Source organism: Limulus polyphemus, unplaced genomic scaffold, assembly GCF_000517525.1.
Source record: "Limulus polyphemus unplaced genomic scaffold, Limulus_polyphemus-2.1.2 Scaffold1299, whole genome shotgun sequence".
Lineage (NCBI taxonomy): Eukaryota > Metazoa > Arthropoda > Merostomata > Xiphosura > Limulidae > Limulus > Limulus polyphemus.
The window spans coordinates 177,868-196,352 of record NW_013666909.1 but is presented as its reverse complement, the minus strand read 5'-3'; the positions used below and the strand labels follow the sequence as shown (position 1 = coordinate 196,352).

The window sequence follows — 18,485 nt, the reverse complement described above, 5'->3', positions numbered from 1 at the left end:
GACGAGATGATTCTCACGATGCCCCAAAGGATCAACGAACTCCACGAAGCGAAAGGAAGATCTAATACATATTAATTAAATTATAAATATATCAATTCATGTGAATATGACTGAAAAATTTATATACACACCACACACAGAGAAATAACCAGATATACTGACAATTTTGTGCAAGGTTCAGACTAACCTCCTTTTTCATTTATTAACAGTACAAATATGTTCATTGTTCCCACTTCTGTTAACTGATGATCTTCTCCAAATATCCACAACACTTGCTGTAAATTCATTTTTTCTGCATGTTTCTGGATGTAAATTGTTGGGCCATAATTTCTGAAATGGAAATATCGAAAGGAATTTATTACAGTAAGTTAGATTTTCATAATCTACAAAATACAATAATTACATATAAGCCTTAATTACTAGGGTGAAGTATTTATTAATTATTATTTTAAATAATATTTAAAAATATATTTTTCAGCCATATTTACATGGCTAAAATATATTACATATAAGGTCTTAAATATAGATCTAAGACAAATGTTAGGATATTGTTAAATGCAGAAAATGTTTAAGGTATAAAGTGTGGTTACTAAAATAACGCAAAAAACAGATCATGTCCTACATAAAATATTTAAGCCACTGTTGCTAGAATATAGCCAATTACAAGCATATTATAGCTTAGATAAATTTGCTAAAAATACAAGAAAATGTTTCATGGTTTATAGTTTAGTTGAGCTATCTATGCTATACCTCACCGCAGGTATCAAAACTTGATTTTCAGCAGTACAAGTCCTCAGATATGATGCTGAATTGCAGTATTGCATGAAGAACAAAAACTATGAAAAGAGAATAAATACTGTAATACATAAAAGCACTACACACACATTTATCACAAATAAGAGTTAGTATAATGCTTACGATCCCATCTTCTTGTCTCCAACCCCTCCAGGCCATGCACGTACAAATTTAGGGTCTGCCAGCAAGGAGACAGGCTTCACTCCTGTAGCAAAATATGGACCAACTGGGCCTGTTATAACAAAGAGAAGAGCTCTGTTTGCTGCAGCTACGCCAAGAGAAGGCTAGAATAAGAAAACAAATGTGTAAAGTGAAAAGTTTATATTATAGTCAGTAAGGGCAATACAAAATTCCTCACAATCCGAAAATAAATGCACACCACTGATGCTCAGTTTTCTGTCACAAGCTCACCAAATATCTATTAATCTTCATAATTTAAAATATATATACTTTACCAGAAGGATAATGTTCGAATTCCTTGTTGAATGCCACATATATCATAAAAAACTTAAATCTTATGCATATTTCCACATATATGTAATACAAACTTTGTAAAGAAAAATAAGTAGAATCTTACCTCTATACCAATAAATGTAGGACGTATATAGAGTGAAGAAGAAGAACTATAAGGCACCCATTCCTGGTCCAAACTAATCAGTTTTCTTATACATTTAATAAGTTCTTTACCATCAAAATCCTGAAGAAAAACGATGTATATACTGATGATTGCAGTACAAAATCTGGATTTTTAATTACATTCCAACAATTTAATAAACTTAATGGTAAGGTATTAAGTTTGTAAAAATACTTTATCTGGATCATTCTATTATTCAATAACAATATATGCAATGTTTCAAATAATAAAAATAACCAGTTACTCTTAATGCATCTATGAATAAACTACATTTTCAAACTAAAACTGTAATAAAACTTATATTTTACACTAAGAATAACTGAAAACTTAATACAGGATTATTGAAAAGAAAAACAAGAGCATTTATTGGAATATTCACAAGTTAAAATATATGATGTATTTAAAAATGCTAGGCCTTGACTTCTACAAATTGTATAAATAAATTTTAAACTTCTAGCTCAACAATATAACCTCATTAGAAAAAAAAAAGGACACAAAGAGAAAACTTAACCTCATAAATTATCATAAAATCTAGTTAATTATTACTCACAACAGTTAAGTACAATCACTTTTCAAATAATATCCAATATAAATCTTCACATCCTTGAGTGTTTGGCATAGTCTTCAGTTGTCTTATTTGTTACCACAAAATAAGATTACACTTTGATGTGGGATGATTATTGGCTATTGAAAAATGCCCAATAAACATATTTACATACTGATAATGATTTACATATGGCCATAGATACTGTGACAAAGGCTTCAGTGTCAGTCAGTTTTGTGTTACTATGAGAATAATATTAGAATTAATTCTATGGTGGTGTGAGCTGGCATCATGCATAAACAAACTCAAGAGATGGTACAATTAAAAAAAGAGAAAAGGTGTACAATATACAAAAATAATTAACTACAAATGAAGGAATATTACAACAAATTGTTTCATGAATTAATACATCTGTAGTAAAATGTGTATTTATCAGAAAGCTTAGTCTTACAGTCCAACTTATGAGGCAATTCCTGTAATGTAATCAAATTTCAGTAAACTTTATACATTCATCTTCTTCCACGTAATTACCTTAATCCCAATTAGTTTCGAGTTAGCCAGTATTTTTGGAAGTCAAGAATTTTTACACTCTGGTGGCTGGCCCAGTCACCAACCATAGAGGACAAGCATGTTCAGATTACAAGTCAAGTGGCCTAACCATTAGTTCATATCAGGCCCATACTTTATACATCCATATTTCATATAAATATGTGGTGTGCAATAGCAGAACATTTGCCTAGAACTATTGAGGGTCTGTAAAATAATGGCAGACTGAGTATTTCATTTTAAGAGTAGGAGGACAGACAACTTTATTTATAAAAAGACTACAAATCTATTGTACTAACAACAGGAAATCACTAAAACAACTTCTGCACCCTTGTTACAGCTGATCTTCCTTTTGGCTCCTTGTACAAGGCCCACGCTTCAATCCATTCAGCAGCCATTTCCCGATTATGGTACTTCAATGCTGGGATCTGCTGTAATGTGACCGAATCCTTAATAACCTTATAGGGAGACCCAAGCTTTACCATTTGTGTAGTGTCTCATGTGACCTTAATGACAGTGACAGTTGTACAAGTCCCATGGGTCCCATCACTGGTTTCAGTCCTGGAAAGTTGAGGTTCTTTCATTCACTTAAACTGTTTTTTCTCTCCTGCTATAGTATGAGCTCTTGCTTTCATTGTGCACTTCACAAACCTGTCAATCATGTGTGTTGAAATTGAAACATTCTCTTTCAGCATTAATGAAAATCACAGGCACACTGTGTTATCCAGTAATACCTTCCAGGTTATTCTATCACAATTAACTTTCTAATTATTAATTATTAACATCAAGATCAAGTTATCTGTTTCCAAGCTCTCTTGAACTTCTCACTTCCTTTGCCTCTTATTTTTACAATTATATCTCTATGTTGTTGCTTCAGTTGTTTTAATTTGTTTAAAAATTTATGAAGAACTCAGTGTAATGTTTCCAAAAAAGTGTGTGCTACCACACATATGTTTGTTTACATTATACTAAGTACTGTAGTAGTTTAATCCTGCTATCACATGGCCAGCTTTGGCAACTTCCAAGTTACCTCATCTTACCTGCTGAAGCTAAGCTTGGTAGTGACAGTTGTGCCATCTAGAGGCAGCTAACCAACTAATTTATAAATTCAGGTTTCACAAAATAATTACTGTTTATCTTTGGATGAATCTGAACTAAATGTTAATTTAATAAGATTATGTCACTACTGAATTATAACACACTCAGAAATAAATAGATTCCCTTATTGATAACAGATGCATATCTCCCATGAAGATCACTAAAATTCATCAAGAAGTAGGCAATATGAACAACAGACTCCTTGTCACTTCATTAGACTTTAAGGGTGATTTTCCCAAAATACTGAACAAAGTGTCACAGCAAAAGATTCACTATGACGCTCAGAAAGTGAAGGGTTATGATGCTCTTTCAGTCAGTAATAATCCAACTATTTGACAATCATAACTTTTTCAGATCAAGTAGTATTTGATGCATGTAAAGCATTCATTCTGTCAGACCTTTCTAACCTATAGCTTGGATATTAAGGAAAGAGTCACTTTCTTTCAGTCATTAGATGCCCAACCCAAACATCATCCTAGTTGTGAACATCAACCAGCCAATCCCACCTCTACCAACTGGGTGGGGGGCAACAACTGTATATCAAACACCAGTCAGGGTTGGCAGCAGTCTCCAGTTCCAGTGACTATTCTAGCTCTTCAAAGACTCAATTCAGCATCCTCATCTTCTCCTGACTTGTTGGTCTCTTCTCCAGACTCCTGGCCAAGCCAGTGCACCAAATGTTCATCTACAACGTATGGACACAGTTTATTAATGTGTTCCACAAACCTTGCATCCACTACATCTCACATATTAAAAAGCCAACTCAGTGGAATATCAGGTACTAATCAGTCCAGCCAGATCCATGTTACTTCCATGCTGTTGGTATGTACCACAACCACACCCAGTCACATTACTGGAACACTTATTCCTTCACTGTCTTGTCCTAACACCTTTTCTGTATTTGTGCTGACTTCCTGAGTTGATGTCTAGCAAACACATATGCATAGACCATAATCAATTACAACCATTCTAAGTACTCTTGGTGGAACTGGGGGACATCTCATGGTGGATGGCCATACATCATGTATATAGGAGTGAAACTTGCTGTCCAAAAATGATCCTTGTTCCATTGCTCTGTATGCCATTTTTATGTATGATAAGTGTTGTCACAGTTAGCTCTGTTGAGCTTAATAAACATTGCAAGTACCTGTTTGGTAGTTTATACTGCCCATTTTACCAGACCATCAGGCTGAGGGTGATAAAGTGAAGTAAGAGTATCACATCTAGTGCAACTCAGTGAACAGTTGGCTATTGAAGTTAGCACCCTAATCTGTGTGGACCACTTCCAGTGCTCGAAACCATGTTATCCAATTTTCAGATAAAGTGTTTACAATAGATTGCACTAACCTGTCAGGTAAAATATATGGGTTGGCTCATTTCATGAAATAATCAATAACCACGAGAATGTAGCAATGGCCCCTTAGTCTCTGGAAAAGTACCAGATCTACAAAAGCTACAGATTCACCCAAGAATACAGAGTGTGTTTGTAGTAGGTGACAGGATGGCTAACTGTTTCTCTTTAAGAGTAGAATAAACTAGGTGACTTGATAGAACTAAGATCTCTATTGTATTAATAGATTGAAATCACTGAAACAGCTTCAATACCTTTGCAAGCCATGGGACAATCTCTTTCCATTAGATAATTGATGCTTAACCATGATTGATGTTTGCAAAACTAAACATACACACATCTTCAAAGTAACACTTCTGGTTTGATTTTCTAGTGAAATTCGGAACTAAGGAAAACTGATCAATTTTAGAGTGTAAACCCACTTTCTTTGTCTAGTGAACAGTTGTCACTTTCAGCCAATATCATAAATAGCCAGCCAAGGATATTTCAGTTCTAACTCATTAAACCCAGATTCCATATACAATACTGAAATATCCAGTAGAGGAGATGTTACCTACTAGAGAACAAAGTGTGAAACAACTAGAATTAAACAAAGTTAATGAATTTTCTGGACTATGTTGTCACAACAATGTGGAAACCACATAATCAATAACTGAAATATTTCTGTATAACTATAAAAGTTTGAGAACCCATGATATGCCTGTAAAGTAATGAATCTTAAGAAAAATTTAAATATCAATATTTCATATCAATATAATATAACTTATTTTGAAATTTAAAGTTGTAAGTTACATAATAATGATACTTTTTAAAAGAGGTGGTAAATTGGCTGTTTATATAAAGAATGAAATGTAGCATGTTGGATAAGTTTGTTTGTAATTAAGCACAAAGCTACACAATGGGCTATCTGTGCTCTGCCCACCACAGGTATCAAAACCCGGATTCTAGCGTTATAACTCTGCAGACATACTGCTGTGCCACTGGGGGGCTGTTGGATAAGAAGTAGAAATGGACAATTAACTATTACCTATTAGCCTCAATTACACTGATTAACATTTTGTAAGATAATTATTAATTTATACTATGATTAAATTGATTAACAACATGAAAATAATGAACTAATTAAAATTAATGTTTCCAATTATCACTCTTGGATTATTCCAACTATTCAAGTCTCATATGAGAATAATCTGCTAGTTTTAACAATCTATTAATACGTCCAATGATTAGTTGATTAGCTCTTGTATGAAGAAAAAAATGGTAGTCAAGAGATTGAAGGGTAGAAAATTTTTAACTGGCAGTTTTTAAAAGATACCTTATCAGACTGTTGATGTGAGAATTTTGTATATAATGAGATCAGATTATTAATGTCCTACTACTTGATTGGGCAGGGTTTGGAAATATTTAAGAATAAACTGTTTTTATTTCAAGATAGTCATATTCATAAAAATTAAAGAGTAACAGGGAAATAAGTCACTTTAGGTTAAATCTAAATACAAAAAGGAGAAAATTATGAATAAATACCACAAGTTTTAAGAAATTAGACTGACTGATAATGTTAAAACTAACAGCAAGGATTTTCTGAAGTACGTTCAGATAAGAAAAATGTTAAAAGGGGTATTTGACCCTTAAAGAATGCTAGTGGTTGAGCTTTTAAATGTTCTATTTTTATGAAAGTATTAGTAATATTCCTGACCCTAAAATAACATGATCAGCCTGAATCATCCAATATGGATTCCTTGGTGTTATATAGAAAAATTGAGATTAAAAATAAAGCAATAAGACCACACAGTTTTTAATGGAGGTCAAAATCAGATATACAAGCTTTTCATTTGTTTCATTTTTGATAAGCCAATAGACAGTAGGCAGATGCCCAAGGGTTGGAAATTTGCTAATCCTACACCTATTTTAAAGAGTTATAGGGAGTTGCAATGGAAATTTTAAACCAATCAGTTTTACCTCTATAGTCAAAATTATAAAAGTTCGATAAAAAGAAGCTTAGCAAAATCCTCTTGTGTAATATATCATAAAATTAATATATTGTCCCTATAGGGAAATCATCACTTCTTAATATGTTAACTTTTTTTAAGTATGTTAAGGTTATCTGATCAATGGATTGGGTGCAGAATTCTAGTGTACTTAGATATTAAAATGTTTTTGATAAGGTGCCACTCAAAAGATTACCAAAGAAAATCACATCATTGAAGGTTTGGAAAGGACAAGTTAATTGGATTGTAGAATGAGACAAAAAAAGGTTATAGTTCCAAGTCAAATTGGATCCTTATTACTAGTGGAGTGCCTCAGGGGTCAGTGCATATGCCTTTGCTTTTTCTTATTTATGTTAGTAATATTGATAGGATATAATTAATAAATTACTTTTGGATATTTCTAGCTGTATTAAGGATGTTGAGGTACTATAGAATGACTGGTTAACTCGTTAACTGTACGAATATTTGGCAACTAATCTTTAATTATAGTAAATGCAAGGTAATTCATTTGTGTTTATAATGATTTGAATCAGACATTTAATATATCACTATTTGTTTCAATTTCATGCAAAGCTATTAGAGAGCTATTTGAGTTAGTAATCCCTAATTTTGAAGTGATAGACTAGAGAGAAGAAAGATGATCAACACCACTCACCTTCAACTTTTGGGCTATTCTTTACCCATAAGTAGTTAAATTGACCATCACATAATGCTCCAACAGCAGAAAAGGCAAGCATGTTCCATGGTGGGTTTCAATCCCATGACCCACAAATTGAAGTCCAAGTGCCATAATCATCAGGTCATATATCAGGCTTGCACTACTGTGCCAGAATCCTTTTTTTTTTCAGTCATATTAGTGAGTTAGTTCCCATCTGCTGGTGGATAAGCCAGTGCTTTGTTGCTAGCAGGAAAGCTTATAGAATTTCAGGTCTATGGATTACAGGTCAAAATAGGTAATCACCTCTTTTTACAGACCATTAATTATGCCTTAGCATAACAAAATTCAAGGACAAGTGATTTGTTGGTCTGTCTAGGCTGTCGCATCTACTAACCTAAACCTTAAAAACTCAAAGCAGCCTTTATTACATGAATATTTATCAGTCTTTCCCTTAAATTTTCTGCATCCATCATATCCAAAGGCAACCCATTTCAAAGGCCAATCACGCTGTTAGAAAAATAAAACTGTTTAGCTGAAGATGACTCCTACCCAGTCAAAATTTATATGCGTGCCTCCTACTCTTACCACTCTCCTCACTAAGTACAAAAAATGATAATGCTTCAACACCATCAACTCTCTAAATTAACAATCTTAAACACCTGTTTCCCTCTAACTCTTTTTTTCTTCAAGAGGAAATAGTTTAAAAGATCTTAACCTGTTCTCACTACAACCTTTCCATCTCGGGTATAATTCCTAACAATCCTCCTTTGAAACCCTTCCAATAGTTCAATGTTTTGCATAAGGTAAGAAGCCCAAGACTGAACATTATACTTCAAGTTAGGCCTAATCAGTGATCTATACAATGAAACAAACTTCTTTAGAGCATTTCTATAAACTATAATCCTATTTGCCATACCACTAGCAACAGCACATTGATTAAGAGACTGATCAACCAGAAAACCAAAATCTTTTTCTTCTAAAACACTGTTGAGGTTATTTCAATCCAAATTATATTTACAAATAAATTTAGGATATTCTACATGCATTACCTTGCAGTTATCATAATTAAAAGCCACCTAGCTTTTATTTGCCCAACTTAGAAAATACTCCAAATCCTTTTATGAAGCAGAAGCATCCTCTTCACTACCTGTAACACCCATTATCTTAATATCATCAAATTTCAGCATTTATTCATATACGTCATTGATGTAAATGAAAAAAGAGCAAAGGTCTAGGGTATCCCAAGTGTAGCAACCTTTTTTCCCAAATGAGCCAAATCATTCCCTACCCCCCGTAGAGATAATTTTTGTAATAAAATATGTAAAGTATCTTTTAACAGACTCAAAAACGTTCCCACCATTGGTGCAAAACTAATGAGCTTATAATTACTTAGACAATTTTTATTACCTCTTTTGAAATGAAGAGTACCATTAGTACACTTCCAGTCTTCTGGAACCAGCCCACTATTAAAGCACTTACAAAAAATATTAGCAAGTGACTCACAGAACCAAGCCTTAACCATCTTCAAAACCCATAGGCAAGTATTATCTGGGGCAGTATCCTTATAACTTTTTAAACTTCCTAATTGTTTCTTACAAGCTCAGAATTAATGCAGCCATCTTTTTCAGTCTTGTGTCTATCTAGCAACAGTTCAGGATGAGGAATACTGCTTAAATCTTAGTTTCATTGTATTTTTTCTTATTAAATGCATCAGTTTCACCTAGTGGTCTGTAAAAAATTCCAACCAAAAATCTTCTCCCTTTAGATCATCTAACAGAAACCCAAATAGATTTAATCTCCTGCCATTATCTTTGAATATGGTCTAACTCACATTTTACATATAAAACCATTACTTCCCCTCTCCTTAGTACTCTATCTTTATATACTAACCTTAACCTTGTATTTCAAAGACATTTATCAAAATTGCCCACACTTATCCAAGTTTCACTTTTTCCCATAATATCAAAGTCCTCCATTTATACTAGAGTTCTAAAGTATTTCTTACATTTCTAGCATCACATGCATAGTAACAATTTAGCTTACCCTTAAAACTACTACTATTCTTTTTCCTACATTACTCTTTAGTTTAAATCTTATTTTTTATGTCTAGCCAAAGTTTAAAGCTGCTCTTACAGCTGACTTAATATCCCTTACAAAAAATACAGTCGGTGCCCTATCTAAGTGTAAAACATTCACTCTATAAAGCTTCCTTTACCCATTGAACTGATCCCAAAAGTCCAACAAGCCTGTCTGCTTAACCTTACTTATTAATCTAAGCCTAGCATTCAACACTAGTGACATATTTCTCATTCCAAAAACAGTCTTGGCAGTAGCACTGGGAGAATTAAGTTATGAACTTTTTTTTAAATATCTTTACAAACCTCCTGTAGTTATCAATTAGTTTTATTTTGTAATAGTACCTACAATTTTGATCTTATTTCAAAGAGGATATTCACTTATTTGTTCAGAAAACAATAAGGATAATTCCAAAGATGGAAAGATTATCTTGTGTGGATAGGTTGACGTTTAATTTAGATTGTATTAAGAAAAGAAGGATAAGAAGAAATTTTATTGAAACTTACAAAATTATCAAGCCATCTGATTTGTTTGAACTTGCTTCTGAAGATAAAAAGCATGAGCAAATACAAGTTTTAATATTTGTAAAAAACAAGTTTTAGTTATGACCAGTTATTTTTGTAACAGAGTAATTCCCTTAGAGAATGAGTAGCTGTCATCAGTAGCAAAGGCCTGCACTTTACACGAGTTTAAAGGGAGGGGGGAATCAATAACTTCCTGAATAATAAAGACTGGTTATAAGCTTTGACCTTTTCTCAGGCTTTGAAGGACCGAATGGTCCTTTAAGAATTCTGTACATATAGATAAAGAATAAATTCAGTGCATTGGTACTTACTGGAAAACTGCATCTCTCTGCCGAAGTTCTCATTCTTTTCATATTAAGATCTGGTCGGAATAACCTAATCTTGTTGTCCTCCCCTCTGAAAGCTTTCATGCCTTCAAACAGCTGAAAATAATTTTAAAAAACAAGACAGAGTTGGCAGAAACTCTCATAACTATTACTATTTATGAGATAAGAGTGAGGTGGATAAAGATTTACAAATGTCATATTGTAAAACACAGCATGTAAATATTTATAAGAAATATCCTGCATTTACAAATAATCAGCTACTTTGTCAACGAAGTAATCTTTTAAAGTTCTAGTAGGTGCTGTGATCAATTTCTAGCACACACACAGAAACTATGGTTCCACTAATTTGTATCTTATATTTTTTCACAACTAATGTCTGCCCTTTCATTCATTATCCACACACACACTCAATTTTTTGTGGTGCAATTATTTAGCTCTAAATGATGTGTCTTGTATAATTTTCAATTGCTTATAATATTACATGAACCCACCTCTTGAGCATAGTGCAAGACCTTTGCACCAGGGTGTAGAGACAGGTTATGAACGGGACAGATTCGAGGAACTCTCCAACCTCCTGCAGCTGTCCATTCTACCTCCAGCATGTGGTCACTAAAGTGTCTTCCAAAGATTAGGTGATTACTATCAGGCTTGGTACTCATCTCCGAAGGTTTGGCTTTAATAATTTCAAGGTCTGCAAACTACAAAATGCATTCAATAAACTAATCATTTAGTTGAATGTGCAGAAGAAAAAAAACCTTTCAAAACCTAAATTTCAAAAAAATTATTCATTATTCAAAAGTATCCAACACTTAACATTATTTATTAATAGAATGAAACTCATTTCATTGCATATAAATTTTGAATATTAATTCAATCATATCAAATATTGTGGTATATATGTATACCATGTATTACCATTATTATTATTATTAGTTTTTTTTGTTTTTTTTTTATCGCGGTTCAATATGGGAACTTTATTGGTGCAGCTCTGTGTATGCGTGTCTATATATAGACACACACACACATATTAGTGTGTATTTGTGTAGTTTTACCACAATAGTTGGTTAACAAGTTCTTTTTGCTATACTGCCTCTTGTTGTGTGTCATTCATCTTTCTTTGTAACTTATTGTAGGATGAAAAATAATAGCTCTAAGGTTGTATTTAGTTACACAGTCTTCTTTTCCACTGGCACTCAAGTGATATCTAGACTTTACGACCTCCTTTATGTTTCAATGAGTAGGGGTCTCCCTCTCCTCTTATAAATACATGTGCATACAATGCATAAAAATTTCAAAATTTCTTTTCATTGGGAAACCTCCAAGTGGTCAGGGCCCTCGTACAGCTGCTCCTTCTGCCCCACCCTTAATATGGTCCTGGACGAGTGGGTAATGCAAGTTAGATCTAGGTAACTTTTACATTACCAAGTTAGCTAAGTAATGTGATGCTTATTCATTCTGGCACAATACTTCAACTGAGCAAGTCTCCAGTAAAGGTAACCATCCACCATGGAAAGTAAATACACATACACAGTGTCTGTGAACTTAATAAAGATAGATCAGATAATTTATTATGAACTCAGGTAATACATAATAACATTGTGACAAATATCTTGAACAATCTCCTGTTATTCTGCAGACCTATCTTAATGGGTTTTTACCTGAGGATACCTTAGGACAGGTAGGAAGGAGAAATGTTTGGTATCTTGACCACAGGATATTTTATTGCAGTTTTCCCATTTCCTGCTGATGTGTATTGATTCCTGCTCAGGTTTTTATATCAAGTTTTAAAAGGCTTATTTTATTCAAGGAAGTGGAACTTTCTAGGAGTAAAAGGGCTTATGACTAAGGAGAAGTCTGTCACTGAAGGGAAACAGTTATACAAGAAAACTCTTGGGTCTAGGAGAAGTCTGCTTAGAAGTAGGATTTTGTGATACTGCTAAGCTCTATGACGTTTTTTCAGCCAATGGTTCGGGAAGGAGAGCTACCACCACCTGGTGCAATCAGATTGGCTAATAAGTTGTCTTTATACAGATCCATCTCTGTGAAAAAGAATCATGGTATAAAGTTTACTTTAAACCAATTGCAGGAGAGAAAGAAACCTGCAGAGGCAGCTGCAGTGGCCATTACCTCAGATTCTTTTACCCGGATATTTGTTGTTCTGAGCTTAACCCCTGCTGAGGGTTAATTAACACACACACACTCCCAGTGCTGCAGCAAAAATCACTCTGGCATTCAGTGAATGAGCACTGGTCTTAAAGGGTTTTCTATGATGCAGCCTATGCCAGTGACACCTCTGCATGGATGTAGTCCTGGAAATGAGAAGCAGAGCATTTGCTTTGCCTATGGTATGTTGGGTAACTAAAATGAACTTTCATACTTTGCTGCAGGTGAGCCAGCAGCAAGTGGTAAATGCTTCCATTAAAGATCTGAAAAACTAATAACCACCAATTTGGAAAAGGATTGCAGTCAGCTAATGTTTGGTGGTTAGTTTGGGGGAGCTTGGTATATTCCTGGTTGATACAGGAGTGGCTTGAAATATTAGATTTTACTATATATCACACTTCTAGTAAAACCCTTCCTCCCTTCAGCCAGCTGATACCAAATTCATTCTCCCAAATGGTGATGTGAATGGAGAAGAAAGTCTCTGGCTTCTTTTAGATGTTACCACTAATAGCATGATGGTAGTTATTGCCAACCATGGTTCTTGTATTGGGACCTTTGGGATGAATGTACTTCAAAACTTATTGGTCAAATTTGTCTCTGCAACTGATGAATTGATGTTCCATAGAAGTAGTGATGTAAGCCAGAATGGACTTGGGAACAGTGGACTGCAGAGTTAAGAAATGGGATTCTCCAGACCTTCCATAATAAAGACTGAAGGATACCAAGGTGTTATCTGCATTTGTATCAACATTCATTGATTCTACTGTAAGCACTTGAGTCAAGATGTTCAACATGGTGTTAACAATTGTGTACACTGTACAATCAGAGAAAATGTTGATCTAAACAAGTAAATTCCAGCAAAAAATTAGTTTTTTTTGTTTTTTTTTTTCATTTTTACAGAAGTTAGCTCTGGTTATCACTGGTACACTCCCATAGATGAAACACGTTTTTTTATTTACATGTTCATAGTAAGACTACTTCACCAGGTGGAATAAGGCTTTTTCAGTAGTCAATACTTGGGCACAATCTGGGCTGATGCATTAGCATAGTACTGGATAAGGTCCATTCTGTTAGTATTATATTGCTATATTTGAATCTTTTTTTGGAATTTAATACATGTTTAAAAATAGATTTGCTTAGTATGCATTAGTTTGTTATTTTAGTTAATTTTCCATTCTCATTTTGCTTTGCTGCAAAATTCAAATTGACTAATATTTAGTGTTTTGCTTTTATAACATACTATTCCACTGTTAAGGGATCCATTTCTTTATCAATGGTTTTTTTTATTGTTGTTTTGTTTAATGTAAAATATGCCAGTTTATTCTGTAGTGTTAAAAGGTAGTTTTGTTCTGGAATCTTTTAGCATGTACATTGCAAATATTAGGGTATTTGTTTAACTGTTGTTCAAGTATTATTTCTTTAAGGATTTACCTTGTATTTTGTACTTTTCTTTGCTTAGGCATAAGAGTTTTTGAAAGGTCTGTTATTGTGTCAGGAATTGTGATGCCAATACTAAAAAGTTTGTTTTATATTATTACTATGATATAACTATTGCTTACTGATATTTCTGTATGTATTGTACAAAAAAAACAAAGAGAACGCTGTTGGATTATTCACCTTAAAAATTTTAACATTTAATAGTCATTCCTTAAAAGCAATCTTTTCCATTAATAAGTTGGAATATTTTACTGCATAAAATCTCTACATTTCACTTAGCAGACATAAACAGGATAACTGTATGCAAGTTTGTAAAGTTACTTGGCTTTAAAGTTTAAGATCAGCTTGAGAACAAACTTCTTAAGTTAGTGAGTAAAAGTGTAGTAAAACAGGCATATTGCATGTTTTCTGCCATTTTAAAGTTACTGTGCATGCATGTGTGTGGGGTGAGGTGGGGGGGTTACTGTCAATAGCTCTAAACTAGTATGATGTCACAGGCATGTTTATGTAAAAGACCTCAATTAAGTAGGTATAGGAGAAACTTGCTTCTAAAGTCTATTATGAGCAACAATCTGTTGAGACAAGTAAATATACATACACTATATTTGTGAAATTGATTGTTTATTGTGAATGTACACTTGTGTACAGTATTTCTTGCAAGCTCACTTACAGAATGATTGTGATATCTTGAAGTCTGTTATCCTGTAACCTATCTTTTCACTCTTGGGAAGAAAAGTCACAATATAACCAAAATATGAATGAATAACAATAATATGAAATGACTTTATTGCACATATTTGCCAACCTTGAAAGAGTCCAATGGTGTAGAGAAACATCTGCTGTGGAGCTTCAACACTTTGCAACCCTGCAAAAGAGAAAAAACAAATATTTTTATCAATTTTGTGTAGTATACATCCTTTCCTATGCAAAATAGGAAGTATTGTATACATTGTAGAATTATTTATTTTAAGCACTATACTTTCACCCTTTTCTAATAAAGAAAGATCAAAGTATCTGTTACACAAGTGGTCTGAATATCAATCTACAAACGTTTAATTTATGATAGCCTATAACTATGCACAAGTTAATTGAAATCTTCATAATATAACATGTACATCTTTACAGCAAAAGACACTGTTAACACAGTAAGTCAAGGAACCATTGTGAAATAAAATAGCAATTGTGTTAGGAAAAAGAAACTGATGCCACATTATGCTTTTAACCACTAAAAAAACTAAATTTCAAAACACTATTTTTCAAGTTATCCAATAAATCATTGGTAGAATAATGTTAACTGTATCAGAATTATTATACCAAGAGTTGTTATGCATACAATTTATCCTATCAGCATTTATAGTTGACATTATACAACCTATATTTAAGAATTTTTCCATTAATCTAGCATTTATAAAGATAACACCTGTGATACTGGACCTTTACATTTAGCTCATGTGCACATAAGATGTCATACAGATTGAAAATTAAATCCAACATCCTAACAATATACAGAGTTGGTTATAATGCTTGTTGATAAGATACCATTATCTTAGTTTGTAGCAGTCATTAACATTAATATTTTACCAATGTTTAATCATTTTTGTTTTAACTTTCACTTGTGTTTAAGAGGGATTTTGTACTGCGAGTGAGTGTATGTTATATTCCTTTTTGTTCTTTAATGTTGATTGAAGCTTAAAAAGTTACAGAATGGATTAAAGCAAAATTCCTTACTCCGTTGTATTTCAGCATTTCTGTAGGAGGTTGTACAGACAAGCTGTAGAAGCTTGGTTGTTTTGATAAACACTTCTTAGCTGTCAAGCCAGAACTTGCAAATTTCATTTACTTTTAAAATATATTACTTTACGGTATCCAAGCAACCAACTTAAATTTCATCCATAAAACATCACATATTGATGGAATAAAAGAGTTGGGTGTTAAGTATATTGTATATATTAAGCTATTGGGCAAAAAGATGTTTTCTACAGAGATTGAATAAATTATACTAAAATGATTTAGGGGTCCAAACTTGGAGTTAAAGTCCATGCGTTAATTCAGTTCATTCATGCTCTATTATGGTTGTGCATCTTGAAAACAGCCCTGTAGCATAGTTTCCATTATAAAAACCTCAGTGGTAGTGCTGTCATGGTAAAAGCACATCATTAATCTTTTTTCAATATGAAACTCCAGAATGTGAGAATTGTCTTCCTATATAGCCGACTGATAACGTTATTACAGAGTTTGTTATAATATATCCATGCAAATATTCACCTTAAGTATAATACATTGCAAAGGGTCTGATCATTATTATGATGTCAGTGTTTTTATGTGACCAACATTTTGGGTTACAGCATTTTAGTACTACGGTCTCAGATAAAATTGCGTTCCACTGCTTGATATGGTAATTGTAACTTAAATAAATGCACGTATTCTAAAACAGATACTGAAATGTAGCACCACCTTCAAAAAAAGGTTTATTCCCGAAGTTTCTTGTATGGATTTTTTCTACACAGATGTTTCTATTTAGTTTAAATAAGTAAAAATCAGATTTGTACACAATGTCTTAAATGCAATGAATTTATTTAATATTTTTAAAACTTAGTGTACCAGTAGTAGATAGCCATTTTTAAACATGTAGGCCTACTATAGGGAACCAAGCAAAGTTTTTTTTTTTTTTTTTGGTTACCCTAATACAGAATATCTTACAATGCAGCTCAGTCAGTATTGGTCCTCCAGAACCTAGGAATGAAAATAGATGGGCCAAACCAACCTACTCTGTTTACACTGCCACCAACGGAAAGTGGTTGTCAGAATAGCTCTTTCTGCAGCAAATGGTGTAGTTAGTTTCCATAAGTAGAGTACAGCATTAAAGTGGATGTTGCATAATGTTTCTGTTGCCACCATTTTGCTAAAAAAAAAAGTGGTTCTGTAGAACCATGCTTTGTAGTTACTAGATTCAGAAAACAGAAAAATGTAAATTGACAGCCCATGCAAATACCGAAGCTTGTAAAGCTGCTGCTTCACTTTGGGAAAACTTTCAATGTAGTTCAAAACATGCCATTTCCAGCAAAACTGTTGCACAGCAGCAGTCTGTGGTAGAAAATAGGGAGGTATCTTGCCAAACTTTTGGATGCTGTAATATATTTGTCCAGACAGGGCTTTGATAAAGCGAACACTAGTCATGTTAATTTACGAATCTGTTTCAAGCTATTGTATGTTTTGCACTCGTAGAGAGAAGTTAGTGATTGTGAATCACTGATTTATAGCATGTATTATAAAAGTTAAGTTTAAAGTGACGAGAAACGTACTAACTGTGGAATTACTGTGTGCTAAAAGTTTGTATTGAGAAAGAATAAACTGATTTAATCAAGAAAGGACTTGTATCACTGAAGTTCCTCTGAAAGAATTTATACCAGAAATTAACAAACAAGCAGATGTGTAACAAATTGTTGTCAGAGAGTGGGATAGAAAAAAAAAAAGATTGCAATGAGAAGTGGCAAATCAAACTACAACTTAGCAGATTTGATGGCAGATAATACAAGAACAGCAAAAGAAACGAGAAAATAAACAAGAATAGAGACTACAGCAGTGGTTGGATGAGAAGGAAAAGAAACAAGGAGAGACTACAGCAGTGGCAAGAAAACCAGCACCAGTGACAACTGGAACAAGAAAGGAAACAGGAAGAAAGTCTACAAAAAGTACAGAAAAGTCAGCAACAATAGCAAGAAAAACAAGGAAAGAGTACAACATCAGCATGAAGTACAAATGGAAAAGATTAGTAAATTTCAAAGTGAATTAAATACATTAACGAATGATTTACTTTCTATGACCACCCAATGACCTCAAGCTGTTGCTGAGGGATCAGTTTGTAGATGCCCTGGATGGTCCACAAGTGAAGATACAAGCAAAGCAAGCACACCCCCTCTACTATGCAGGATGCAATGGCCAGAGCTTTTGAAGTCCAGTGCAGAAGTACCAAGGTTGGTACAGTCATCAGGATTCAAGTCCAGAAAAGGTCAGCTTTCAGAGATGTTTGAGGGACTTTGCTGGCACTGTAACAAACCTGGGCACAAGAGAGCTCAATGCCGGAAACTTCAACACAGAGAAGATGCCACGGCAGGAAAGGCTGCTAAACAGAAAGGTTGTTGGAACTGTGGAGAGCAAGGACATATGAAGAACCAGTGTAAGAAGAATACTGCCAATAAGACAACTTCGGGAAACCAGTAGCGGTTGGTGCTGAGGGACGCCCACTATCCCCATCGTGAAAGTCCCAACAGTTAAGTGTAAAATGGAAAGCACACAGTGTCTATGCGACAGGAAAGTTAAATGGCCAAAAGTCCAACTTTGTCAT

The 18,485-nt window shown here is 33.7% G+C and overlaps 1 protein-coding gene across 2 annotated transcripts in view; it reads right to left on the bottom strand.

The window, feature by feature from the left end:
* Positions 1 to 18,485, bottom strand: part of LOC106463006 (branched-chain-amino-acid aminotransferase, cytosolic-like) — a 38,227-nt gene that overhangs the window by 6,249 nt on the left and 13,493 nt on the right. For both annotated transcript variants that reach the window (XM_013922973.2, XM_022390408.1), the window contains exons 2-7: positions 14,946 to 15,005; positions 11,032 to 11,238; positions 10,526 to 10,636; positions 1,373 to 1,492; positions 919 to 1,079; positions 188 to 330 (exon numbers count right to left, since the gene is read on the bottom strand). In XM_013922973.2, the coding sequence (XP_013778427.1) occupies positions 188 to 330; positions 919 to 1,079; positions 1,373 to 1,492; positions 10,526 to 10,636; positions 11,032 to 11,238; positions 14,946 to 15,005 (802 nt within the window). The remainder of the gene's footprint in view (positions 1 to 187; positions 331 to 918; positions 1,080 to 1,372; positions 1,493 to 10,525; positions 10,637 to 11,031; positions 11,239 to 14,945; positions 15,006 to 18,485) is intronic.